The sequence below is a fragment of the Triturus cristatus genome, chromosome 4_1 (assembly GCF_964204655.1).
Source record: "Triturus cristatus chromosome 4_1, aTriCri1.1, whole genome shotgun sequence".
Lineage (NCBI taxonomy): Eukaryota > Metazoa > Chordata > Amphibia > Caudata > Salamandridae > Triturus > Triturus cristatus.
In genome coordinates this window covers 465737571-465765544 of record NC_140585.1, presented here as the reverse complement: position 1 = coordinate 465765544, position 27974 = coordinate 465737571, and the positions used below count along the sequence as shown (strand labels likewise).

The following is a 27974-nucleotide window of genomic DNA, read 5'->3' as shown; positions in this document are numbered from 1 at the left end:
GGCTCATGTAGACGTTGAAGAGGGTGGGGCTGAGCGATGACCCTTGTGGAACGCCGCAGATGACTTCGGTGGCCGCTGACCGGAACGGGGGGAGGCGGACTCTCTGGGTTCTTCCGGCGAGGTATGAGGTGATCCACTCCAGGGCCTTCTCCTGGATGCCGGTGTTGTTCAGGCGCTGTACCAGGGTGCGGTGGCAGACAGTGTCGAACGCTGCGGAGAGGTCCAGGAGGATGAGGGCCGCAGTTTCCCCGTTGTCCATTAGGGATCTGATGTCGTCTGTGGCTGCGATGAGGGCGGTCTCCGTGCTGTGGTTGGCTCGGAAGCCGGATTGCGAGTGGTCGAGGGATCCGTTGGTCTCGAGGAAGGCGGCTAGCTGTCTGTTGACGTCTTCTCGATGACTTTGGCAGGAAACGGGAGGAGCGAGATGGGGCGGTAGTTCTTGAGGTCAGAGGGGTCTGCAGTTGGTTTCTTCAGCAGGGCACTGATCTCGGCGTGTTTCCAGCACTCCGGGAAGGTGGCGCTGTTGAAGGAGGCGTTGATGATGTCGCGGAGGTGGGGTGCGATGATGTGGTCGGCCGTGTTGAAGATGTGGTGTGGGCAGGGGTCCGTAGGGGATCCGGAGTGGATGGTGTTCATTGTGCGTGTTGTGTCTTCGGTGCTGACTGGGGTCCAGGTGCGGAGGGTGGCGGTGGGGGGCATCGGTTCGGTGGTGGGGTTCGTGGTTGGTGGGCCGAAGCTGTTGTGAATGTTGGCGATCTTGTCGTGGAAGAAGGCTGCGAGGGAGTCGCAGAGGTCTTGCGAGGGAGTGATGTCATTGTTTCCGGCGTCGGGGTTGGAGAGCTCTTTGACGATGCTGAAGAGTTCCTTGCTGTTGTGGGTGTTGTTGTCCAGTCGTTCCTTGAAGGCTGTCTTCTTTGTGGCGCGATCAGTTGGTGGTGTTTGCGGGTGGCGTGTTTGAGGGCCGTCATGTTGTCTGTGGTCTGGTTGGTGCGCCAGGTGTTCTCCAGGGAGCAGCAGTTCTTCTTGGAGATGATGAGCTCGTCGGTGAACCAGGAGGCTTACTTGCTGCCGCGTCTGCTGGGGGGGTTCTTCTTCAGTGGTGCGAGGGCGTCTGCGCAGTTGGTGATCCACTGTGTGAGGTTGTTGGCGGCTTCGTTGGGGTCCATTGAGCTGGTGGGGGGGGTTCTGGCTGAGGAAGGTGGTGAGCTGGTCGCCGGTGATCTTGTTCCAGCTCCTGCGGGGGGCTTGTTGAGAGTGGTGGTGGGTCGTCGTTTTACTGAAGCTGAAGTGGAGGCAGCCGTGGTCAGTCCACTGGAGATTGGTGGAGTGGCTGAAGGTGACGTATTTTCTGGATGAGAAGACTGGGTCAAGCGTGTGGCCGGCGTAGTGGGTGGGGGTGGTTACCAGTTGCTTGAGTCCGAGGTTGGCCAGGTTGTCCAGCAGAGCAGTGGTGTTGCGGTCCTTGTTGTCCTCCAGGTGGAAGTTGAGGTCCCCCAGGAGGATGTAGTCGGTGGAATTGATGGCGTGCGGGCTGACAAAGTCTGTGATGTCTTCGCTGAACTGTGTGCATGGTCCCGGTGGTCTGTAGACGAGGGTGCCTCTGAGCGTGGTCTTCGGGTCGGTGTGTATCTGGAAGTGGAGGTGTTCGGCGGAGGTGAAGGTGTCATCGGAGTTGGTCGTGATGCGGATGGTGTTCTTGTGGATGATGGCGATGCCTCCTCCTGTCTGGTTGACGCGGTCTTTCCTGGTGATTTTGTAGCCTTCTGGGACGGCAATGGCGACGTCGGGCGCTGAGGAGGCATTCATCCAGGTTTCCGTCAGGAAGGCGATCTGGTGCTGTCGAGTCGAGGAGGTTCCAGAGTTCGACGGCATGCCTGTGAACGGAGCGGGTGTTGAGCAGGATGCACATCAGGTGTTTGTTGCTGGGGCTCGGTTTAGCAAGTGCGGTGTTGGGTCGGAGGCCGGTGAAGCGGCAGGTCAGGCAGGTGAAGGGTCCGTGGGTGCGTCTCGGGGTGGCTCGGTAGCAGGCGGTGTTTCGGCCGGCGTTGAGTGCGTGGAGGGTTTTGGCGTTGTAGATGTGCAGGTTGTGCTGGCGAGGGCGAGGACCAGGGGGTCTGGCGCTGGGCGCAGTCCAGGCGCGGACGGGCACAGACGGGCTTACCTTTGGCGCACCTTCGGCGCTCAATCGGCGCTCCCGCTGCGCGCGGTCGCTCTGGGGGCGTCATAAGTAAGGAGCCGGGAGGGAGGAGCAGCTGGGTGGCGGGAGCGGGGCGGTGAATGGAATCACAGGGGGGCAGGGCCGCAGGGAGGCAGCGGCGGGAAATTCCAAGAAGCAGCGGGCAGCGGGAAATTCCCAGGAGCAGCGGGAAATTCCCAGGAGCAGCGGGCAGCGAGCGAAGGAATCTGCAGGCAGGAGGCGGCAAAGGCAGGCAGGAGCAGCAGCAGTGAGTGGGGCGACCAGGCCCTGTGGAGGGCTGAGCGGTCACACTCTGTGGTCCCCTACGGTCCCCTTAAGTAAGGAGCCAGGAGGGAGGAGCAGCTGGGTGGCGGGAGCGGGGCGGCGAATGGAATCACAGGGGGGCGGGGCCGCAGGGAGGCAGCGGCGGGAAATTCCAAGAAGCAGCGGGCAGTGGGAAATTCCCAGGAGCAGCGGGAAATTCCCAGGAGCAGCAGGCAGCGAGCGAAGGAATCTGCAGGCAGGAGGCGGCAAAGGCAGGCAGGAGCGGCAGCAGTGAGTGGGGCGACCAAGCCCTGTGGAGGGCACAGTTGTCTGCTGTCGCATCTCGAAGAAGCATGTCGCTACCGTGAGGGTCACAGTTGCATCACTGGAGAAGCGTGTCGCAGGGCCGGTCGTGGCTTCAAAGTACAGAGTCGCCGCAAGGCTGCCAGGGCGTGCACACATCGTCTCAACATCGTTGCATCAAGGGCGCCATCTTTTCGCATCGCACCGGATTGTTGCATCGCATCGAGGCGCCATCTTGCCGCATCACAACCGGGCTGCAGCACAAGAATCTACGCATCTCCTCCGCTCCAGTAAGGATCAAGACGCATCCCCTACTCTGCGCAAGCTTTGAGGCGCGACGCATACTCTCCCCCAAAGCAAGGAACCGACGCATCTCCAACGCTGCAAGCATTTTGTTTTTTTTGCGTTACGCATCGAGGTACTTTTGTGAGAACTGTGTCACATTTACCATCAACTTGAACTAAGTTAACTTTACCATCTTTAAGTCAACTTTGAGAACAGTATTGTGGATTTTTGTCGTTTTGTGGTCTTGTGTTAAGTTTATATAAAGAATACTTATTTTTATAAAACCTGTGTTGTGTTTTCACTGTATTACTGTATATGTTCACAAATGCTTAACACACTGCCTCTGAGATAAGCCTGCCTGCTCGTGCCAAGTTACCAAGGGGGTGCGCAGGGGTTATCCAGTAGTGTAATCCCCTTTCCCTGACTTAGAAGCAAGGGTCCCTATTTGGTCAAAGGTACCTACCTCTGCCAACTAGAGACCTCCAGTTCTGTCAGTGAACATTTACTATCACAAACATAAGTTTAAACAAGACACATTTGCATTCATAATTCACAACCCCGAGTCAGTGATTCCAGCACACCGTCTAGAGATGGGGCATCCAAAACTGACCCAGAAAGGTTGGCTTGAGGTATACCATAGTATATATATGCATACAATATACCTAAACTATATATAAATGTAATGACAAATCAGTACAATACATATATTTTGCCAATACACTCAGTTTTGTTTTTTGGCATTATTATCACTATTTAAGTAAACAAATCCGATCACATTACCTGCGCACTCTTTCAACATCTGGATCAGTACGCAGAAATTTCTTAGCTCCTTCACCCTTGGAATGGACACTAGCATCTTCGGGGTTAGCAAAGGCCTATTTAAAGCACACAATTACATTATTCATTAGTACAACAGTGGTTCATAAAGGCAATTTGTCCATTAGATGACGTCATAAACACGCACTTCTCTTTCAAAACAGCTAAACCTCTGTAGTAGGACACCCCAAGAACTCAAATCTAGCATATACCAAGATCTCGACCTTAAAAGTCTGCACCGTCCGGACATTCTCAAACAGAGGAAACATATGGTTCTCCACTCTACGCAACACCCACTACACCACTCTACTCTGCTCTACAACACCTCATGACACTATATGACACTCTACTTAACTCTGATACTTTACTCCATTGTACGCCACTCAACTCTACGCCCTTCCACTCTACTCCTTACACAACACTCCACAACATTGTGCACTACTCCATGACACTCCGGTTCACTCCTCTCCATGCCACTCAACTCTACTGTACACAACTCCAAGCCACTCCACCACTCCATAACACTCTACTCTCCTTTACGACGCTCCACTCTACTCTCCTTTACCCCACAAACTTTTATCAATGCTGAACAGCAGCCACTCTGGTGTACAGCACTGCCAAAACGTATTGGCAAATCCAATTGCTCTTGAAGAGGTGAGACCTACTGGCGTTGCCTTTGCTTGTTAGATATTATCGAAGGATGATAATTTCTTAACACAGCTGATTCTCACAGGGTACATCCAACACATGTTTTGTGGCTTTGATACTGCTTCCTCGGGGCTACATGATAGTCTGAATTTCAATAACTCATTCTCTTTCCTTTATTAGATTTCTGTTCTGATGCACAATAAAGTTTTGGGATTCGAATTATCAGAAATTCTCTTCTCATATTACCAACAAAAAGCACTCGAAATAGTCAAATGTCCAATTTGTAATGATTCTCCATTATATCCCAGTTCCAAAGCAAACCCCTGTCCACACTATGCTTGTAAACTGGCCAGTTGTGCTACATAGAGAAGGTGGACATAATGCAATTTAGAGCCTTAATGAATTACAAAAAAGAATGACCTGTTTACAAATATATTGTGGACAGGAAAGTAGACCATGAGGGCTTGGAGCTTTGTGGGTATCCATAGCCTGTGCCTCTTTTTTTCTAATTTTCACAGTACAGAGGACTGAGTTCCAGAGCTCTGACATGGTTTATGTGGTTGCATCCAATTAGATCACATCTTTTGATCTGTTGGATCTGCTGACCTCAATAAATACTGAATGGATTTTCACCAAATCAGAAAAAGAATGCCTTCTGGACCAAGATCTAGCTTTCTGCCAAATTTGGTGTAATTCCGTTTAGCTCTTTTAGCGATATTGCGTTTTGGAACCTCCCTTTTTCTTATCCCACTTGACATATCACCCCACGACGTTCCAGGAGAGGGCAAAGGTGGATAAACTTTTTGTGGGAAAGTTTTATGAAGACTCGTCAAATGATGCCAAAGTTATTAGCAAACCAAATTATAACTATTGAGTAGCGATCGCAACTGGGCAATATAAATATAATGATCACCACTTGGTAGTTATAGTTAGGACCATATTTCTGTAGAAAAGCATGTTTTGGAAAACACGATGGTGATGCGACGAGCGCAAGGTAGGTGGTTTTATTATTATGGTTTTTTTACTTTCCCTATCCCATCGTCTGTTGACCCCCCTCTTACCCTCGCCATCTCAACTCCCCATGGCTGTTACCTGTGCAACCCACCCCTGCCTTTGTCTTAGAGGGGGTTCCATTCATGACCCTGGGAGAAGTTACAACTCTTTTCAAGCATCTCTGTAAGTGAAACGAGTTGAAACCTTTAGCCTAATGGCTTTGCGGTGCATGGATCTTAGTTGTTTGATTAAAAAACGACTTTGCAGCATTATAAAGTATGAAAAATGCTTATGAACATAATATATTAAACATTGCAATGGTTTATTGACATTGACAAAGTTGACAGGGATTCATTGTATACATTGATGACTGCCATTTTAAGATGGTACCATTTTGAGAGGTTTTGATGTTGTTTGCACTGGGTCCTAATGTCATATATCCGCTTTTGTTATAGTGGCACCCTGATCAAGCCAGTAGGCCTGCCTTTAAATAGTTACATCCACTTATATTGTTTCTAGCAAATATGGGGGGGGGGCATTGTGGGTTTAGGGCTTGCTAGAGTGTGAACTGGAAGAGGATGTCACCTGACAACTTATAAATGATTCTAAGTTAATGTGTAGCATTTAGTGAGTCCATAATAATGTGCTTTTCATTTTATAAGACAAAGTACTGAGTGCTGTTTGTTATGCGCCTGAGAACTACATGACTAGTCCACACCTTCTCTCATGAGTAGGCTTTGGTCTGCTCTGCCACACTATCATGAGAGAGTCAAGTGCTACAAAGGGGGACTTGGTTGTCAGTAGAAGGAACATTGCAGATATTTTACTTGTGAAGGACAAACATCCTTCCTAACTAACAACACAATTTTGTATGCTGCTCAAAGATGGTGGGTGTCTAATTTTTAAACCTGAAACTGGCACTATGTGATATCTTACTAACAGGCATTCTTCATTTTGGCTCATATGTCTCTGTGCTGCATCTATGCAATGCAACCATTTTCCTTGTCTATATCTGTCAGTAATGTAGGGATTCCTTTATTCAGAACTATTTCTGAAAGAGAAAGTCCCAGCAATGGCCAGAACATGCTTCTTTATCATATAACTTTCACATAGTTTTCTATTTTTTGACATAGTATCAAATTAGATTTGTGGCATAGCATATATCTTGATGTTCTCATACATTTTGTCAAACTGTTTCAGTGCAAATTCTGCTATGAACTACTTCTCAGACTCAAATATACATGCTACTTATCCACAGAACTAGAATAATTACATATGCCTTTAGTTAAAAATGTGCTAATATTAAATCTTTAAGTACTGTCACCAGGGAACTTTATGAATCTGGTCCCATATTCTTTAGAGTAGACACACATTTGAGAAGCATGAGCAAATCAGAAAGCTCATCTAACATTCACCTTTTTTTTAAAGGTCTCCCCTTTTTACCAATCTCGTTTGGGCAGCAGTGCTTTAGAATTCATACCTCTTTGCTATGGAACAGTGTCTATGGTTTAGAAACATCCCTGACCTCCTATTGTGACACCTAATTAGGTGAATTTAGTTGAATGTGTCCACCTTCCCTTCTGAACTTTTAATTACAGTATTAGCAGTTGTCCTCCTTAACAGCAGCAATACTTATAATGCAATACAATATTTATCCAGTGGAAGGGCTCTGCAAATCTTTTATTGTTCTTCATCTCTCATGCTTTGTAAGGAATATGATGATTCCTAAAATTCATGCTGTCTGAAAAAGATAAGGTTCCACATCACTGTACGTCTTTAAGAAGATTGTTATAAAATATTGTGAAAGCTTCACCTTTTAAAATCAAGGATAGTTGAGCATTAGAGGGTGCTAGTACTTGTGCGGTTTAACGTCTAAAGCCAATCTTTGTCCATAACCTGCTTTTATGCCCAAAAACATTTAGACCACTTCATAACATTTTTGCCCAAAGGTAGAGTGTTAATCCAATTCTGGAATAAATCCCTGGAATATAGTGAGAAAATATGATAACATTTAAAAAACAATGATAATTGGTGCAACACTTTGAGGGGAAAAAAATAGTTGTAATTGTCAGTTTAATTGCTAACACGGTTTGTAGACATTCAAGAAATAAAATGTGTTAAACAAAATTAAGGATTTTGTTTTTTAATTGTTGAATTGGTTCAAATATATTAGGTTGGACTTTTGAAAACAATGTTAATTAAAAGTTTCATTTTTATTGAAAATATTTTACATTATAAGCATTAAAAGTTGTCCTTTAAAGATTTTTTTTAATAAGTTTTGATAGTTGGAATTTGTACTTACAAAACTGCAAATCCATGTGTTATATTTGTAAATGTCAACAAGTTCAAAACAAAAGAAATTAAAAGTTTGCTCAACAAAACCTAAAAGTAAAAAAGTTCTTCATGATTTGTAAAAGTTGAAACTGGTCATTCGAAAGAAGTTTAAAAAGACTTCATTGACTTTAAAGAAGTGGAACCTGTAAATAAAATATTTGTAATATTTATTTAAAAAGTGGAATTTGGTTCTTCAAGTAAAAAATGTTCATGGGGTTCAAAAAAGACGTATCTGTTACAAAAGGTCTTATCTCTTTTATGCAAGATGGACAAGCTTGGTACAAGTTCTGGAAACATGTTCAGAGATTTAACTATGTCAAATAACTGGAGGAAGAGTGTAAGAAACTACTTATACTTACATTTAATATCACAAAATACACTGAAATGTTTATTTTAGGATTCCAACCATTTGGGAAAAACATTTTATCCGGCTGACCATAAGTTCAAGATTCATAATAAAAGCAGAGCTTGCAAAAACTCTGGTGATTCATTTTCTTTTCAACAGACCAACTTATTTAAAAATGACATCGTTTACAGAAAAAAAGAGCTGTTCTTTGTTAGAGTTAATAGTAATGGGTGGCACTCTAATGACAGATGCTTCTTACTGGCCGCAGCTAAATCTATAAATCAAGCATAAGTTGACAACTAGTTTTCGAAAACAATAAATACTGTTTGTTTATATTTGTGTAAGTAGGTGGTATTAAAAGCACAAACCTAGGCAAAATGTAGAGGAGTACAATATATGGTCACAAATGAGCATAAAGTCAAAGAGTGATAGGAGAGATAGCTGGGATGTAGGCAATTAATGCAATTGTTATGCCCATTAGGATGATTACCTGGATTCTAAATCCAGTATTTCAGTACTTTGAGTAGCAACAGTGGGTATCAAAACCTGATACCAACTGTTGTTAAGTCCAGATTGCTCTGGCTGGGCTTTCACAGAGCATCACTGAACAGCAGGAAGCACAACTTCTGGAGGCGAGGGAAAGGAAGGCACAGAGATATGTGGCGGTGGGTGGCAGGCGGCTAGGTATTTTTTTCATAAACATTTGGAACAGAGATGAGAAGCCATGGTATGTAAGGCCTACTCATTATTCCTCTGGATCTACGTAACATTTGAAAGAACCGACAGATAATTTTAGGGGCCATACATAACACAAAATTATAGATGAGAAAAAAGTCAATTAACAGGATGTTTTTCACCTCAGTGTTCTGAGTGACATCATAGATAACTCAAGCTTCACTCTCATTGTCTACTAGATGTGACTCAATCCCTTGCTGAAAAACATTCACATATTTCACAGTTATCCATCTTTAATTCTATATACGATACATAGGATTCTGAAATGTCTGTATAAACGCCAGTCTCTAAATTCTTTATTATTTGCGACTTGTGATGCATCTAGTCGTCGATTATAAAGAAAAGATGTCGAAACTAAATTGTAATAAGTTATTGCAGTCAAGTTCTGATGTAGCAATGCCTGCTGCCAGAGCCAACTGCTGAGGGGAAGGCAGGTCAGGTCAGGTCATGGAGCAGCTAATTAAAGCAACAAAAATAAAGCATTACTTTTATTTCTTCTGCTCTATTTTTCTAGATTAAGGCGACAAGTAAAAAGAACATGTTTATTTAGATCATTATAGAACAGTTACAATCTTTCTGCATGTTTCAACACATTCGGAGCTACTGCAGCTTTTTTTTTTTTAAACTGACTTTCATTGATAGAACTGATTCTAATAACTTTTTTGCAACGAATATCTAATAGGTTTTTGATGTCTTGAATTTTACCCTAGATTTTCTAATTGTATTCTTCCTGTTTGCAAACATGCTTTCTCTTTCACATGAGCTACTCACCAAGATTTTAAGTGGTTTGTGAGAAAAGTGATGGTCTTTTTTTGGATAAAGTACCCCTTCCGTTCGTGATAGGGATATTGTATTTTACCTCGGAGGTCAATGTTCTTTTTTTTCATCACAAATATTTTTATTAACATTTGAGTTAACCCTCTTCTCATGTATCAATTCACAATATTACATGTGATACAGTTTATAACATTGTTTAACTGCGCATTATTCCCATTTGTTCGGTATACATTTCACAAAAAGCTTCCCGTTAATACCTTTAATGTGTCAATTGATAGTACAGACTTATGAGTGGGTTTCTGAGTGTAATCACGGTTGGGTGTAGTGTTCTAGGACGTTTGATGGATCGATGTGCAGTTAGGTGTCCACTAGTGCATGGGTACTCACAAACCTTTTCCCAGGGCTGCAATGTTTGGTCTTTGGTGTGACCGAGGGCCGCACTAATGCCAGCGGGGGAGGTGTAAAGTGGGAGTAGTAGAAGCGCAGCATGTACATCTAGTGGCTGAACGCAAATGTACAATGTGAAACCAGAAAACCGGGGATGAATCTTGGCTTCACCACTTGAACAAATTGTGTAACACTGGGCAATTGTTTTATTTAAATTTCCATCCTTTTTCTTCATTATCACAAATATCAGGACCTTGAAATACATGACTTCAGGATGAGTGCTGTACAAAACCATCTACTCTGCTTGGATGTAATCACTAATGGCTTTGTTGTCAGGGTGGAGGAGGTGTGGGGGGGAAGCATGAACGTTTCTACATTCATGTATGAACACCACTTCAAAAAATTACTTCTAAATACACTGCTAGAATTTGATTTATTAAGGTGACATTGTTCTACGGGTCAATGAAATAAATTTTTTGAGTTTTGAAAAGACTATCATATTTTTACACGTTCGCTGTCTTTAATGGTGACGGTGTTCCTAAAGTTAAGGGCCTCGTTACTTCCTTTTGTTTAACTGCAATTAACCCTGAATTAAGTGTTTGCTGTATAATTAACATTTTTGTAATGTTAGTGCTGAGTCGAGTAAAGCTGGTGCTGCTCAGGGGGCCACATGTAAATGTCAGGAGGGCCGCATTCAGCCCCCGGGCCGTACTTTGAGTATTATGGCACTAGTGTATGCAGTCTGTCATGAGAAAGGAATCTAATGGAGAAGGGTGACCTAGATTGTGCAACTCAGTGAAAAGAAAACAATTAAACGAGAACCAAATAACCATGCAGGGAGGTGCGTTTGTGCTGTTTTCATCAGGGGTGTAGGAAGGTAGGTGAGGTCCATTATTCCTTGAGTGTATACCTCGAAGTTCAATATTCTTATAAAAGAACTCAGCCTTCAGCCGGGTTCCTCTATATGGTTATGGAATGCCTTGATGACTTACAATATCCTTATAGTGTACAGCACAGTACTATAGCCCTTACATTAAGGCCAATTCATACAACAATGGCTCGTTCTTAAATGTAACTTCTACGAGTGCATCAGACCACAACATAAAAAGCACCCCCTCTTCACACAAAACTGTGATGAAAGTGATGTTGAGAATGTCAAAATTCCATCAAATTTTCACTAAACAGCTAATATACTTACCCGGCCACATCAAACTAAATGGTTACTTACCAGTAGGAGTAGTTTTGCAGCTTGAAGATTTTTCTGGATTCACATTCCGCCATCTAGTGGTTGGGTCCCGAATTGTCTCTGTTTTTTTTTTTTCTGCTTTGGTCGCTGTCGACCACCATTTGGAGTCAGGTACTTCCCCTGTTTGACGTCAGATGGTATCCCAGCAGTTGATCAAATGTTCCATTCCATGAAGATGTTATTATTTAAAATAAATAAAATCTGAAAAACTCCCTTGGTGTGCTTCCCTTTAATGCCCCTTAATGTGTCTTGCTGCACAAAATGCAGCAAACCACAAGGTTAGACAGTTTTGTCCGTGCATTAAATACTATCATGATGCCAATGGGTGACTTAGTTTTCCATTACCACACTGAATAATTATTACTGTGTGGTAAATATTTAATTACCGGTACTATTTTTTTATGCGGTAAAGTCTATTAAGAATAACTCAGTAAAAATAAGAGGCAGAATCCGTGGTATTAGAGGTTTTAAAAGGCTTTATTCCTATACAAAGGAATACAATTCGAATTGTAGGCTTTCTATTCCATCACCACGAAAGTTCAGGAATAAAGGGGCATACATTATTGACAGATAAGCAGTTTTATAGAAAATACATTACAGTGAGACAGATGCAAGAGGCGTAACAGCTGATAGTACAGATAAAAGGTGCATACGTAACTAACAAAGGCGTATACATGGGTGTAACTAAAATACGTCATTAAACATGATGTCACAAGTGGGTGGATCCATAAAAGAATCCTGCAATGTCAGCAGAAATATCTGGCAGAGATGCGCGCGCAGCCGCATGACGTGTGATTGACGTGCAACGAGAGGGTGAAGGGGACTTGACATTTTAGCTCTACATGTGGAGACAGAAGTCTGGGGGTTATGTCAACCTAATCCCAAATCATATCTAATATCCTATGTTTAAAGAACTGGGTTATCCAAAAGAAAAGGTCTCTAGGATAGAATCTATTCTATACTGACTGTTAGTGCGTGTACAAGCGTCTAAGTGTCTACATGAGATGCGAGGGGGTAGGAATATTCCATGGTAACGGGGGCTATGAATTACTTGCATGAGGACAGCGAGGCCTGTCCCCTTTGCACGGTAGCTGAAGGAATGTTTACCTAAACTCTAGACAGGAATGCATCGGATGAGAAGCGGAGTAGATAATCTTGAAGGTGAAATACAGTTTTTGGCAGGCAATATGCTGGATCAGGCACCGTTAGCCGCGCAGGGAGTAGGACAAAGTTCATGGATACAGATGCAGGCTCAGACTGGAGCTTTCAGAAGCAGAAGGCAGGAAAAAGGCTTGATGACAGAATTCAGGGCCTACTCGCCTGAGTCTGTAAAATGTGGAAAGTGAACCACATAAAGTCGGTGGCCTTTCATACTTAGGAATGGAATATCTGACCCATTCATGGCGGATCTGAAAGAGGACATGTTGACAGTGGACGCACATATATTTGCGTCTTCAAAACTGGAGTAGGAGGGAACATACATGTACTTATAGCATGCACATGGAGCCGTTGGGGTCTACGATAGGGGACATAACTGATCACAAAATTCATATTTCCTCATTCCCTCCTTGTCCCCTACGGACCCTCAGGAGATATCGATCTTCATCAATCCATCGATCTGTTCATATAGCATCATTTGTTCTTCTTTCTTCTTCCGGGATCTTGAACGAAAACGTGGATGTGGGATACACGATGTGGCACACAGACCACAAATCGCTGGCCCACATTGTAGACATAAACAGCAACTGAATAGTATGAGAAAGCCAATACCTAGGAAGGATAGGATTCTCCATCCCCAGGCTGACAACACGCCCCAGAACCAACCGGACCAAGTCCAGGTGCCTGGACTCTGGTGTATCTGGCTTATAATCTTATGAAGGCGGGTTATGGCTTTATATACTGACGGCGAATTTTCTGGTATGAAAATGCAGCAACTTGATCCGATGACCCTACAAGCTCCGCCCCTATCGGCCAGGATGACGTCAAGGACAAGACGATTTTGAAGCACAACAATCCACATAGCAGACTGCTCCTCTGTTAAATTGCCTAAGGCGGAAATAGTCTCGTTCACTACTGCTTCAAGGGTTCTGGTTAATCTACGTATCAGCTTACTATTAGTGACTGTACCTATATAGGGAAAGAATCCTTTATTGAAATCTGTGTATTTTTCCCATGCTGTTTCAGTGTAATCGACAATTGGGAGATCTCTCTGTTGTCTATTGTGTACTAAATGGGTATTTCTATGATAATCAGGAGGAGCTAGGAAAACAGGTGGCAGAAGGAATGCTATGTAACAGGTACCATCCCAATCTAGAGGTAGACATATATATGCGGTCTGGCCACATATGAAGTAGGAATGATGGGAAGCTCTAAATGTAGACTTGCCTTGATCACTGAATTTTATTACAGTGGTGCATTTACTATGGCCCATATGTATGGAACCATTCTTTCTTATACATAATTCCCCTTTTACTGGGAATACTGACATGGCGGGCAAGATTGGTGTAGCTTCAGATTCAACGTTCAGGATCATGAGGTTAAGTGTAAAATTACCTAATCCATATACTTCATTTTCTAGATCAGTTCCTGTTCTTTTGGGAAGTCCCTCCTTGTTAGGGTAGCAGACTTTAAGTAAAACTAGGTTCAGGTTTCCCCATACCCAGTTGTCTTGATAAACTGCGGAATTTGAATCTAGGGAATTAATCAAACTAAACCATGCTCCACAGGAGCCATTGTGTGTGAACGGATAGGGAAAGAGGGGCAAAACTCCCTTATAGTTCTGATAGGGAGGGAGTCGGCCACATATCCAACAATTTGTGGCATTGCTGGTCTGATGGGAATGATGTAACATACTAATAAATGTGTTGTTGCGCAGCGCAAATCTATAGGACAACTCATGCGGAGGTAATTCGCTAAAAGAATGTTCTGCAGTTATGTTGTAAGCACGTTTAAGAATAGGGTAATACATATGCAATAGTATGCTGAAAATAATGATCAGAAGACTTAGAAAAAACTAAATTAATAATGTTACTGTGCAGTGACTACGAAGTGATTTACAATACGCATGTTTTTTCAGCTGCATCTGTTGATTTCTTTCTCTATTCCGGTCTAGAGGATACATGTCAGAGACTAATTCAACCGATTCACCTCGGAGAGGACTTAAACAATCAAATTGTCTGACTTACTAGACCTCAATTTCAGTTTGTACAGTTCTGGTTTTGATTGCTCAACCAAGGGGAGCTTTGAGTCTGTCTGTGAGGGAATACAGGGTTGAGTATTCACACTGGATGGTAGTCCATAAAATTTCTTGATATGACTCGAGTGCAACCACCCTTTGCGACCCTCAATCTTCACGGCAGTCCTTGTAGTCAGTAGAACCAACTTAGGCGACTTCCACCTAGGATCCAGTTGGGTCTTCCGGTCGAAATTCCTGACCAAAACCAGGTCACCAGGAACCACGTCATGGGGCTTCACCTCAGTATTATCGGGAAAAGCTGCGGCTACCTGTGAACGACAAGATTGTAGTGCAGACATCAAGGAAGCCAGGTAATCTGTCAGCATATTACAGTCAACATCAGTTATTTTGCGAGGTATAGGCGTCCCCCACATATTTGGTGGTCTACCGAAGATCACCTCGTACGGGGATAGCCCTGTTCGAGAATGTGCTACCATTCTCATGTAAAAGAGTAAAACTGGTAAGGCTACTATCCAATCGACACCTTTTTCCCTACATATTTTGGACAATCTAATTTTCAGAGTTTGATTATGGCGTTCCACGAGACCTGCGGCCTCGGGATGCCGGACACAGTGGAATTTCCATTGGTAGCCTAACAAAAGGGAAACGTGTTTCATTATTTCGGATGAGAACGGCTGGCCGTTATCTGAGTAGACAACACGTGGTAAACCGTACCGTGGGAAGAATTCTCGAACTAACTGTTTGGCAGTAGTCGGGGCAGTGTAATCTGAAACCGGGTATGCTTCTGTCCAACGGGAAAGAGCACAGACAACTACGAGAACATATTTGAATCCTCGACATCGTTCCATCTGGATATAATCCATCTGGAGGACTTCAAAAGCATGATCGGGAGGTTGAAATCCACCCTGCTCTACGGGGATGCTTTTACCTGGATTAAACTGACAACATATCATACAGGTACGAACTTTTTGTTTAGCTGCTGCTCGCAAGTGTTTGTTGAACCAAATGTGTTGAATGCTGTCTAGCATAGCTTTTTCTCCTAGGTGCGCTGGACTATGTATTGTGTTAATGATGACTTGAACCATAGAGTCGGGAAGAAACCATATAGATTTTTCCTTTGTCATCCATCCTTGATCCGTTTGGATCCCTCCTAATTCAGTCCATTTCTTTATTTCTTCTGGTGTAGCATGTGTCTGTATGTCAATTACATCAAGAGCGGGATCCTTAACTGTCATGCAATGTGTTAGTGTCTGAACTATTGTCTTTGTCATGTCAGTTGTGAGAGTCTGATTCTGAGCAGTCTGTTTAGCTGTTCTGTCAGCTAGGTCATTACCCTGAGAAATGATATCGGTAACTTTTGTATGGGCTTTGCATTTCATAATCGATATTGCAGTAGGTAGATGAATCGCGTCTAATAGGGCTTGAATGAGGGGTCCGTGTTGGATGTGGGCACCGTGAGAAGTTAAATAACCTCTCTCTCGCCACAGTACGCCGAAGTCATGGACGACTCCGAATGCATAACGTGAATCTGTGTATATATTGACTTTCTTATTTGTGGCTTGAATACAGGCTTGTGTCAGAGCGATGAGCTCTGCTGCTTGAGCTGACAAAGTGTTAATACGATTTGTTTCAATGACTTCAGTGTCTGTTGTGACTGCGTAAGCGGCCACTAACTCTCCTGTACTTGTTCTCATACATGACCCATCTACATACAATGTCAAGTCTGGATCTGACAAAGGGATATCTGTCAAGTCTTGTCTGGGTTTCGTCGTGATAGTAATGACTTCGACACAATCATGTGCCAATGGATCTGTTCCGCCCACTGGTAACAGTGTGGCAGGATTTAACGTATTGCAACGTCTGATTTCTATGTGTGGCTGAAACAATGTCAGTTCGTAACCGGTGAGTCTCGCTATAGTCAAGTGTTGTGTTTGTGTGCGGTTCAGGAGAACCTCTACTGCATGTGGTACTTGTACTGTCAATTGATGTCCTAACACTATGGCATCGCTTTGTCTGATTGCTAAAGCTGTTGCTGCCACCGATTTCAGGCACGCAGGAAGAGCCTGAGCTACTGGATCTAATGTACTAGAGAAATAAGCGCATGGTTTGTGTGATCCTGCTTGTTCCTGAGTGAGTACTGACAAGGCAGTACCTTCGCGTTCTGTAACAAAGAGTGTAAACTGTTTACTGTAACATGGTGTTGCTAAAACAGGTGCTTGACATAAAGCTTTCTTTAAGCTTTCAAAGGCGTGTGTATGTTCTTGAGTCCAAGGGAGGACAGTTAATGTGGCTGCCTCCTGTGTTGTCAACTGGATGAGTGGTTTTGCTAGAAATGCATATTGAGGGATCCACTGCCTACAGTATGAAGTGAGGCCTATAAAAGCCCGCACCTCCTTTTGTGTCTTGGGTGGTGGCATGTTAGCGATTAACTGGATACGGTCGGGTGTAAGCTGCCTTCCCTCCTTGGACAGCGAGTGCCCAAGGTAAACAACTCGCTGGACACAGAATTGCAGCTTAGAAGGGGACACCTTGTGTCCCTTGTTAGCCAAAAATTTTAAAACGGTCAGTGACGCTGTTTCACATTCAAGTTCGCTTCGGGCGGTGATCAGCAGATCATCGACATATTGAAGCAAGGCAGTGTTAACTGGCATGTGGATACTGTCAAGTTCTCGTTTCAGTGCTTGGCTATAGATGCTAGGGCTTTCTGTAAATCCTTGAGGTGCGCGTGTGAATTTAAAACTTCGTCCATTTAAACTGAACCCGAACAAGTATTGACTTTCCGGATCTATTGGGACGCTAAAGAAAGCATTCTTGAGATCAATTACAGTGAAGAACGTTGCTTCTGAGTCAATAGCTGTTAGTAATGAAGAGATATCTGGGACCACAGGGTATTGTGGTACAATACATTTATTTAATTCGCGCAGATCAATAACTAATCGATATACTGGTGGTGCTTTTGGATCCGTTCTTTTAAGAATCGGAATTATCGGGGAATTACATACATTGGAGTCGGTTTAGACAACCACTCCTTGTGCAATGAGCTCGTCAATGATTTGCAGCAAAGCCACAACAGCATCGGGTGGTAACTTGTATTGTCGTATTCGTGGTAGTATTACTCCTGTTTTTAGTGTGACACGATATGGTGTAATATTCATGCAACCAACATCAGTGGGGCCTTGTGCCCATAAATGTGTAGGTAAATTCTGCAGTCGGTGATCCATGTCTCTGGATACGTAGTGACCTTTGAAGTCACGTAGAAATAGTCGTACTCCTTCCGGAGAACAACATATTATAGCTCCTAGAGCTTTCAATGTTTTTATACCTAACAAGTTTTCTGGACATGATTTAGTAAGCAATAAATCTGTAGTATGTGTCAATGGACCAATCGTAAGTGGAAGAGGTTGTGTTACGTCATTAATTATGGGTTTTCCTGAGAATCCAAGGGAAATATTTTGTGAGCCTGAGAGGGGTGCCCCTGGAACTTCACTGCGTCGTATAGTCGTTCTGCTTGCCCCTGTATCAAGTAAGAACTTTCTGTCTTCCCCTAATAGTTCACTATGTACATAAGGTCCCTCTTGGTCTACAGGAACCTCAATAAGGGGTAAGCCAACTTCCCTCTCTAGGCTATGTCATGTATATCGCTGATAATCGGGATAATCTGCTTGTGCATACTGATACATTTGTTGTGTTGTCGCTTGTGTTGCAGCAATAGGCTGCGCTGGTGGTGGTGCTACGGTCTGTTGTGGAGCTCCCTGTTGCGGAGCTAGTTGTTGCGGAGCTAGCCTAGGTTGTGCATGCCGAGGAATTTGTTGTTGATTCTGATCCTGTCTAAGTGGACGTGGTCTCTCCTGGGTTCTACCTGTAGCAATATTATGTTTTAGGACTGGACAATCGTGTATATAATGACCTTGTTGTTTACAATAGTTACATGTCCCTTTCGTAGGACCTGCGGAATTACCCTTTTGATGACCATCGGCTGGAACTGACTGTGCAACAAGCATTTTCATTTTTGTATCTTTCATACGTCTTTGTTCGTGTTCTTGTTCTTCTCTAATTCTATTGTGATGATATTGTAACATCTGTAACATCTGTGATGGAGTATTACCTTGCCAGGTACTTTCGAATTTCAATACTCTATTCTTAACTTGTAGCAGAGAATTTTCAACTAATTTTGTCACAAACAGATGTGGGTATGACTCACTACTGGCTTTTATACCACTATTTATACCAAAACATTTTTCAAATCGGGAATAGAAATCACTAGTGTCTTCATCTGGCTTTTGTTTACAGGCTGAGATTGCACCCCAGTCTTCCTTTTTCGTAGTTAATAAACGTGGCAGTACCTGCACTAGTAGTCCTGCTAGTGCTGTAGTCTTTTCCCCAAGTCCTGCTCCTGCAGCTCGGGCCCTTTCTTCGTTTTCTAATGCTGTCCAATCTATCTTTTGGTCTCCCACCTCCCATTCCTTTTCTCTGAGTTTCTCATAAACACCGGCGGGTAATAGGACTTTTAATATTTTCATAATGTCGGGGTAGGTATACTCTCCCATGAGTAACATGTCTTTTATCTCGCGGTGGAAACCTGCTGGGTCCTTGTCATGGCTGGGTACTACTTTCTTCATTTCTAATAATTCCAGTTTAGTTATAGGCGTGTACACAAACACGCGTGTAAAGTTATTACCGTCACCTCTGATTGGGTGTACTTCGCGTAACGGGTTCTGTCTATCTATGTGATACATTTTTCTTCCCATGATGGGAACTGGAACGTGTTCTGGGCATACGAAAGTTAAATATTGGTTTCGGAATTCTAGAATTTCTTTAATCAAATCAGTACCTGACCCTCTCCATATATTCGTGAGTAGTTCTGTCAATATGTGAGGTAAGGGTCCTGGATCGGAGTGTTGGCTTTTATATAATATAAGGAGGTGTTGAATCATGTATATACTAGCTAAACGCTGTTCGTATGGGTCAAGATTCAGAAACGTGTGTGCAAGTACATCATCATTGTAGTCGCTGGGACTGTCAGCCCATTGTACTGCTGACCTGGCTAATTCTTGTTCGTCCATGGAATCGAGCATATGATATCCCCTTCGATCTCGGAGTAATTTATCAACGGCTTGGAATAGGTGTTCAGGGGACTTTGTATTTAACATAGGGTTTGGAAAATGTCTATTATATTCTGGACGTAGTGGACGTATCTGATCATTAAAGCCTCTAGTATTATTATGGGGTCTTCCTCTACCTACATAAGCTATCGTTTCTAATTGTTCTGATTCTTGCTCCTCCTCCTCTTCTGATTCTACTCTGTCTGTTTCTCGTCTTTCTTTATGTATTCGTTCTACTTCCTTGCGGATCTTCCGACACATGGCGATTATACACGCCTGTCTATCATGTTTCTCTTCTGATATGTTCTGACCCCATTTGACAAGTCTTTGCATGGTATCGTGATCTGCCCCGGGCCTGTCTTGATTCCTAATTACACAATTTATGAAAAAACGTAGTAGTTGTCTTTGTACATCCACTTTCTGGTATTCCATAGCTTCGTTAATACTTTCTGGACCTCGCCCTGTTTGGACAAAGCGATATATTTCGTCTAGGTGTTCACCCATTCCTGGTATTGTCATTAAATATAATGTAGCTCGTCTTATACGTAGTGATGATATGAGCAATTTATCCTGTCTACCTGGTACTGGGTCGTATCTACAATCCACAAGCTGTTCTTTAAACATGTCGGATGTCGCTAGTTGGGGTGTACGTTGGAGTGCTAAATCTCTAAGGGTCTGTTTATTTCGCGGCGGGGTGGCAAACATGTCTGTCGTACCTCCTGTAGCACCATCTGAGGTGCTAGGCACGAAAGGATTCGTTGGACGTAGGATAGAGATTGTAGATGCGGGAAAAACTGTAGACACGGACGGACCTGTGGGAACTTGTGTAGGAGTTTGTAATTGCGGGGGTACAGACGGATGCTCTTGGTGTAGAACACCATCGGCAAGCGGTATGTGTGGTATGGCATTAGCATACTCGGGAGCTACGTCATCTAAATAGGAGGAAAGGAAAACGTCCTTTGCTGTTTTGGGATGTGTTTTGGGATGTGCTTTTATCGGGAGCAATGGAGGAGTTAAGTCTTTTGGTATTTCCGGGGAAGCCTTAGGTAACCCTTCGGCCAAAAGAGGATACATACCATTCATAAGAGTGTTTCTTTGTCTATCTACTTGTTCTGAGTTTACTCGGGTACCTTCCTCAAGTAATAGATTTTCTCGAGTTTTATTTGAATTCTCTCTACCTTTCTCTTCCTGTCTGAGTGCTTTTTCTGTACGTCTGTATGATTCTTTACGCCATAATTCAATGGCATCTTTCTGTGACTGTCTGGCTTTCTTTTTCCATAATTCTTCTTCTACTCTCATGATGCAATCTGCATCCCAGGTCCCCGCTGCGGGCCATCTCTGACTCTCTGGTAATTCTTTGGTGTAGTCCACCCATAAATCAAGAAATAATACGGCATCTAGGCCATGCTTATGATACATAAAGTATCCTGGAGTGTCCCTAGGTGGGATGGGAACAGCTTCTTCGAGTACCCCTTTTCTAGTTTTGATCTGTCTTAATTTCGAAAAGAGCGGCATTTTTAGACCTTATTACTAGAACACACTTTATAAAACACAATAATGAACAGTCATTCACACCACAATGTATAGAACATATTAAAACATTTAACATTTAACAGTTTTAACGAACAATGATAACTAATAGAAAACTAGTTACTGACATAATACTGATACTAGATAATACTTATTTATATGCAAGACATACTATATATACTGCTAAACAGTACAGATACACTGCTGAAACAGTGCAGACCGGATTTGTGTACCCAAACCCGTCTTGACCGGCACAGACTATGTGCACGTAAAATGCCTCCCCGGTAATGGTACTCACCGGGTAGCTCGGAACGGAAGGCCTCGGAACGGAACTGAAACTGGACCGGACTGGACTCGACTCGACTGGACTCGGAACTTCGGAACCTGGTGGGCCTCTGTATACCTTGGATCTTGCTCTCTCAGCTAGGCTCTGGTCGGGATACTTCGCACTTCTCACCGCCTCGTCTGGGTGTTGATCGCAGCCTCAGTCGCTCCCGCTTGGCCGGAGGGAGATACAGGAAATCCTGCAGGTACGCGTTTTTGTCCGTTCAGCTGTAGCAGGAGACCGGGCCTGCAACGCACCGCCGGCGCGTGAGATGAGAAAGTGTCCCTGTTCGGGCGCCAATTTATGTGGTAAATATTTAATTACCGGTACTATTTTTTTATGCGGTAAAGTCTATTAAGAATAACTCAGTAAAAATAAGAGGCAGAATCCGTGGTATTAGAGGTTTTAAAAGGCTTTATTCCTATACAAAGGAATACAATTCGAATTGTAGGCTTTCTATTCCATCACCACGAAAGTTCAGGAAGGAAGGGGCATACATTATTGACAGATAAGCAGTTTTATAGAAAATACATTACAGTGAGACAGATGCAAGAGGCGTAACAGCTGATAGTACAGATAAAAGGTGCATACGTAACTAACAAAGGCGTATACATGGGTGTAACTAAAATACGTCATTAAACATGATGTCACAAGTGGGTGGATCCATAAAAGAATCCTGCAATGTCAGCAGAAATATCTGGCAGAGATGCGCGCGCAGCCGCATGACGTGTGATTGACGTGCAACGAGAGGGTGAAGGGGACTTGACATTTTAGCTCTACATGTGGAGACAGAAGTCTGGGGGTTATGTCAACCTAATCCCAAATCATATCTAATATCCTATGTTTAAAGAACTGGGTTATCCAAAAGAAAAGGTCTCTAGGATAGAATCTATTCTATACTGACTGTTAGTGCGTGTACAAGCGTCTAAGTGTCTACATGAGATGCGAGGGGGTAGGAATATTCCATGGTAACGGGGGCTATGAATTACTTGCATGAGGACAGCGAGGCCTGGCCCCTTTGCACGGTAGCTGAAGGAATGTTTACCTAAACTGCTAGACAGGAATGCATCGGATGAGAAGCGGAGTAGATAATCTTGAAGGTGAAATACAGTTTTTGGCAGGCAATATGCTGGATCAGGCACCGTTAGCCGCGCAGGGAGTAGGACAAAGTTCATGGATACAGATGCAGGCTCAGACTGGAGCTTTCAGAAGCAGAAGGCAGGAAAAAGGCTTGAAGACAGAATTCAGGGCCTACTCGCCTGAGTCTGTAAAATGTGGAAAGTGAACCACATAAAGTCGGTGGCCTTTCATACTTAGGAATGGAATATCTGACCCATTCATGGCGGATCTGAAAGAGGACATGTTGACGGTGGACGCACATATATTTGCGTCTTCAAAACTGGAGTAGGAGGGAACATACATGTACTTATAGCATGCACATGGAGCCGTTGGGGTCTACGATAGGGGACATAACTGATCACAAAATTCATATTTCCTCATTTGGGATGGATAATCTATTCAACAGAAAGTTTAAAGTTGGAACCGTGGACATGTAAAATATAAAACAAACTGACCATCAAAAAATAATAATTATTTTTTTGGGAGGGCGTGGTCTCGACACCAATCCAAGATGGCGTGATCGCGCGGAGCTCCGACGGACCGTGGAGCCTTATTGGAACCGGAGGCTGCTTCAGCGCTCGCCGAGGGACGAGACTACTCAGCGTCTCCCCCTCACTTCCACTTTTGCTTTTAAGGGCCATAATGGCCACGTGGGATTTCTCCTCAGGATAAGGTTGCGCCTGCTATTTTGAAAGGCAAATGCGCTTCCTTTTTTACTTTGAGCATTTTCTATGCCATTTTCTACATTATTTACATCTCCAAAGGGCCTTTTGTGGTGACTCTTGTCATGTTTCTCCTAAAGAGGATACTTTTATGCTTTTTTGAAAGTTTTTGCTCTTTTCAATATCTCTTTCCTGTGAACCATTTTCTTCTATCTCATGACATATGTCACTTGTTATTACAATATGGATGCTTCTAAATGTATATTGAGCCCTCATTGCTATTGCTGATAAAGGAGGTCAACCCTAAGATTTCTTCTGTGTTTCTGGATGTTTTTTGACTGCGACTCTCTCCTCCTCACTGTATGACGACTGAATTTGTTTTTCATTTTTAGGAGTCTCTACCTATGGTCTGCAGTTTCTGTAGTTCTTTTACTGTATAGGGGGAGAAAACGTTTTCTTAAACGCTCAGCTGCAACCAAGCTTACTGTAAACTCAGACTCCACTTATAACGACATGGAAGATACTATTACTACTCATAAATCTGACCCTACACAAGGTGTCATTTCAAAATCGCAACTTTCAAGCAAAATGTCTTTGGGAACTTTTAAGAGACCAAAGAAATACCCCCATCTCCAGTGCATACCTCGTCAACCTTCAAAGATATGATTCTTGAAGAAATCTGTGCACTAAAACCTTTCATGGAAGAAACTACAATAAAAACTACAACTTTTGAATGACAAATGGTCTTCTTTGGAATCACGTGTGTTGGTTGTTGCGCAAAAGACTGAATCTCTTCACTCTACTTGTTCTCGCATCTCTGTTTTGGAGTCTGAGATATCTCTTCTGAAAAAACACAATGAGGATTTGGAAAATCGGAATTGCAGAAATAACCTCTGCATTTATGGACTTCCTGAAAATTTGGAGGGCTCCAATCCAACAGTTTTCTTTCAGAATTTCTTACCTAATATTCTAGATATGTCTACTATAACATACAACGGGTTCATAGACTCGGTCCCAAGGTCTCAACAAAACCACTTGACATTATTATGTTCTTCATCAATATATGGATCTACTACAAGTACTGTCGGCAGTTAAATCCCCCCCCAAAAATTGACCTCAGCTTAGAGCTATAAATAACAGATATGGTTTAATACACCCTGGTCTCTTTAAAGTCACCTGCAAGGAGAAGACTACTACTTTTGACGAGCTGAATGCTCTACAGGAATTTCTTCAGCAACATTGAGCGGATGTCATGGACACTTCAAAGTCTACTTAATTGTCATTTTGTTTGTCTATGTGGGTGTTTCCCTTTTCGTATAATTCTTTAATTTTTGTCTCGTTCTCGATTCACTTTTACAATGCTTTTCCTTAGTCCTTCTTTTTCTCCTTTTCTTCTTAAAAATGTTTTCATTCATAATATCTTTCTTTTTTCTTTAATACAGGTATATTTTCATCCCCCATCTCCTCTATGGTTTCCTTTACTGCTGATATCCTTATCTACCGAACGTTTACCTGACGTCCGATGGGACTCATGTGCTGTCATCGTCGTCTCCTGGTTTCGCCATTCCCATATCGTCTTTGTATTTTGTAGGTATGTATTTCAGTCATCTTTCGTATGACTTGTACTATCTTTGTATCTCTGTTTCTTTTCCCCTTCGTTCGTTTTTTATATGTGACTCTTTTTTATCAATTTCTTCTCTCTAAGTTTCATCACAGCATTCTCTTTTTCTTTTCCCTTTTCTTTTTAAACAAATGATCTATTTATATCGGTTTTCTTTTTCAAATTTGACTTATTCTAATCCTAATATCATTACTGTAAGCATATTGAATGATCATGTTTTTATTGTTACGTCACTTTCCGGGTTACTACTTGGAACGTCAATTTGGTCCCTATCAGAGTAAAATGTCTGTTTACGCTGATGACATTCTCTTATATTGTTCTAATCCTGGAACCTCTCTCTCCCCCCTTTTTTCAGCAAGTTAATACTTTCTCCCTATTATCAGGTTATCGACTAAACAATGATAAATGCGAGGTCCTCCTGTTAAATGTTCTATGTCAAAAACATCTTTTTGAACACTCGGGCTTCTCTTGGCAGCCATCTAAAATAAAATATCTGGGCTTGTGTTTCTCTTCAACAATTCCTGAAAACATGAAAATTAAATTTTTATCACATTATCAAATCATTAAATGATACTATTACTCGCTGGCATCCACTTTTTTTCTCCTGGAGGGGCTGAATGGAATTGATTAAAATGATGCTCACTCGTTTGATTTCATATATTATTTCTATGATTCCGGTTTGCATTCCCGGATAATATTTTAAGAAAATTGACTCTCTCTTAACAAAATTTCTATGGAAAAACGAACCCCCTCGTATTGCTTTAATTTCCTTGAAAAAGAATAAATCCAACGGGGGTCTTAGATGCCATGATTTCAAAACATATCATTCTGCAGCAAGCTACCTGATGGCTCTCTTTGGAACTCCCATCTTTTTCTCCCTCATGGGTACAAAAAGGGAAATCTTTTATCGCCCCCTTTGATTTTCAAGAGATTCTTGCTTTCACCACTAATTCATCCTTATTTCGTTCTCCAACTATATCTCACTCTCGGAAACTTTTGGCGCCTCTCCTACCATCATCTTATCCCTCTCTTAATTCTCATCAACGACAACCCATTTGGCAAATAAATCATTACGAATCAACAATCAAACCATTAATTGGAAAAAATGGCATTCTAAAGGTCTGCGATGGATCTCTCAACTTTTGCTTGATAATCAACACATTTTGGTTACTGACCTTCAAAAAAAGAAATTCTTTACCAATTAATTTTAAATCACAATGCGATCTTTTATATCCCTCCCTTAACCAATACCTGCTTACATTACCAAATAACTCTATTAAAAGACAAAGGGTGTTATCTCACCTAGCCAAATTTAAAACTGATATTGCACTACTGCAAGAATCTCATCTTCCTGAACCTGAAGCTTCCAAACAGTTACTTTAGCGACTTTCTCATCAAACACCCCTTGCACTTGTTGGTCTTGTCCCTGCCCTATTGCTGATTTAATATGTAGAACAAAGGGAATGGGCCTGAACCAAGATTATTTCAATAGACATGTTTTGATTCACGTTTGGACAAACTCATTACTTTCCGTTTGAACCGGTATATTATTTATACCTTTTCTGTCAAATTCTTTAGTGCTTTCAATTTATAATCAAACACATAAAAAGACATTACAGTCTACATACAAAAATCCATATGTGCATTATTAATTCACAAAACATTAGACAATAACAATAGACTTACTTAAATACAATAAGGAAATACATGAAGACATAAATAAGCAAACATCCATTATTTAAATATTCTTACGCTAGCTTTAGCAATGGAATCTGAATGCTGATCCTTAGCTATCTCTAAGAGCTTCTGCGTCAGGTGTCAATTAAGGAAGGGGGGACCAACAGGGAACAATTTGGTGTCTTATACAGGGTACTTTCCTCCATACATAGACTAAATTTAATTCATCACTCCTCTGCATTCCTAACATGTGCCAACGCGTTTTGATTCTCCGGCATGGAGTACAGGGACTCTCATCAGGGATCTTGTATTTAACAGCAGTGTTGCTTTTCTTATGAGTGGTGTTCGTCTTCACAATTTGTGGGCTTGTATCTTCTTCTACAGTCGGGCCGTTCCTGCCGATTTCTGTGTTAATTTATGTTTCAGGAACCGTTCTGGGTTCGGGTGTGTTTTCCTTTCCCGGTAGCTTCTACTTCTAATGGGTCTGATGTTTTTCTGACTGCTCTAAGCAACGTTGCGTGGCCGCGTCTTCTTTTGCTGGCTTTCAATTTAATTACTCGCGTCTTCTCATTCTTCATCACTTGTTCTTTTATCTCCCTATCGAGCTACCGAGTCATATACGGCCCATCCTGTCCCTTACCCCTTGGGCCTAACTCCCCCTCTATTGCTTATTTAAAGCACTTGTTATTTGAATGTCCACCTATTTATCAGTTTTTTGTAATTGGTTTGGACACAATTACAATGGCCGCAGTCACCATCAAATTGTAAGCTCCTAGATCTATTGTTAGCTGTTGCTTTTCATTTCATAACATCAAATTGGAAACAAGTAGATAAAGTTACTTTTAGATCCTGGTGGAACGCTGTATTTTTCCATCATAGATTAGACACTAATTATGTTTCTCCCATATCCCTAGAGAATAAAAGAGATCTCTTATGGCTTCCTGTAACCACATACTTATCTTTATCTGCCTCTTCTGCTACTAAAATTATTACTACATCAGATGATGTCCGAAAACCACCTTAACCTCACCCTTTGTCCTTTTTCCAAATAATTAGTAGATATTTGTAGACTTATATTTCTATCAAGTCTTTTAGTTTTTTCCTGATTGTTATGCTCACAGTGTAAATCACCAGTTATTCATGTTTTCACTTTAATATCATAGAGTTATTATATATTGTTCTCTGCCCCCTATATTCCTTTCCCTTCCTTTTTTATGTATATAGGACATATATTTTTTTGTTTATACACAGCTTGATAGTTATAATCTTTACATATTCTTTTTCCCTTACAATTACTATGTTAAATAGGACTTATTATATTTACTGCCTTGCTGTTCTTTTTCTTGTTATCCCCAATAAAATCAAAAAACAAAATATGATTTTTGGTGCATGACTGAACAGCTATGAAATACCTTGCTTTAGTTTCAGTAAG

The 27974-nt window shown here is 42.3% G+C and overlaps 1 protein-coding gene across 2 annotated transcripts in view; it reads right to left on the bottom strand.

The window, feature by feature from the left end:
- The window catches only part of MGST1 (microsomal glutathione S-transferase 1), a 163872-nt gene that overhangs the window by 28592 nt on the left and 107306 nt on the right, over positions 1–27974 (bottom strand). For both annotated transcript variants that reach the window (XM_085652667.1, XM_085652668.1), the window contains exon 3: positions 3809–3903. In XM_085652667.1, coding sequence (XP_085508793.1) covers positions 3809–3903 — 95 coding nt within the window. The remainder of the gene's footprint in view (positions 1–3808; positions 3904–27974) is intronic.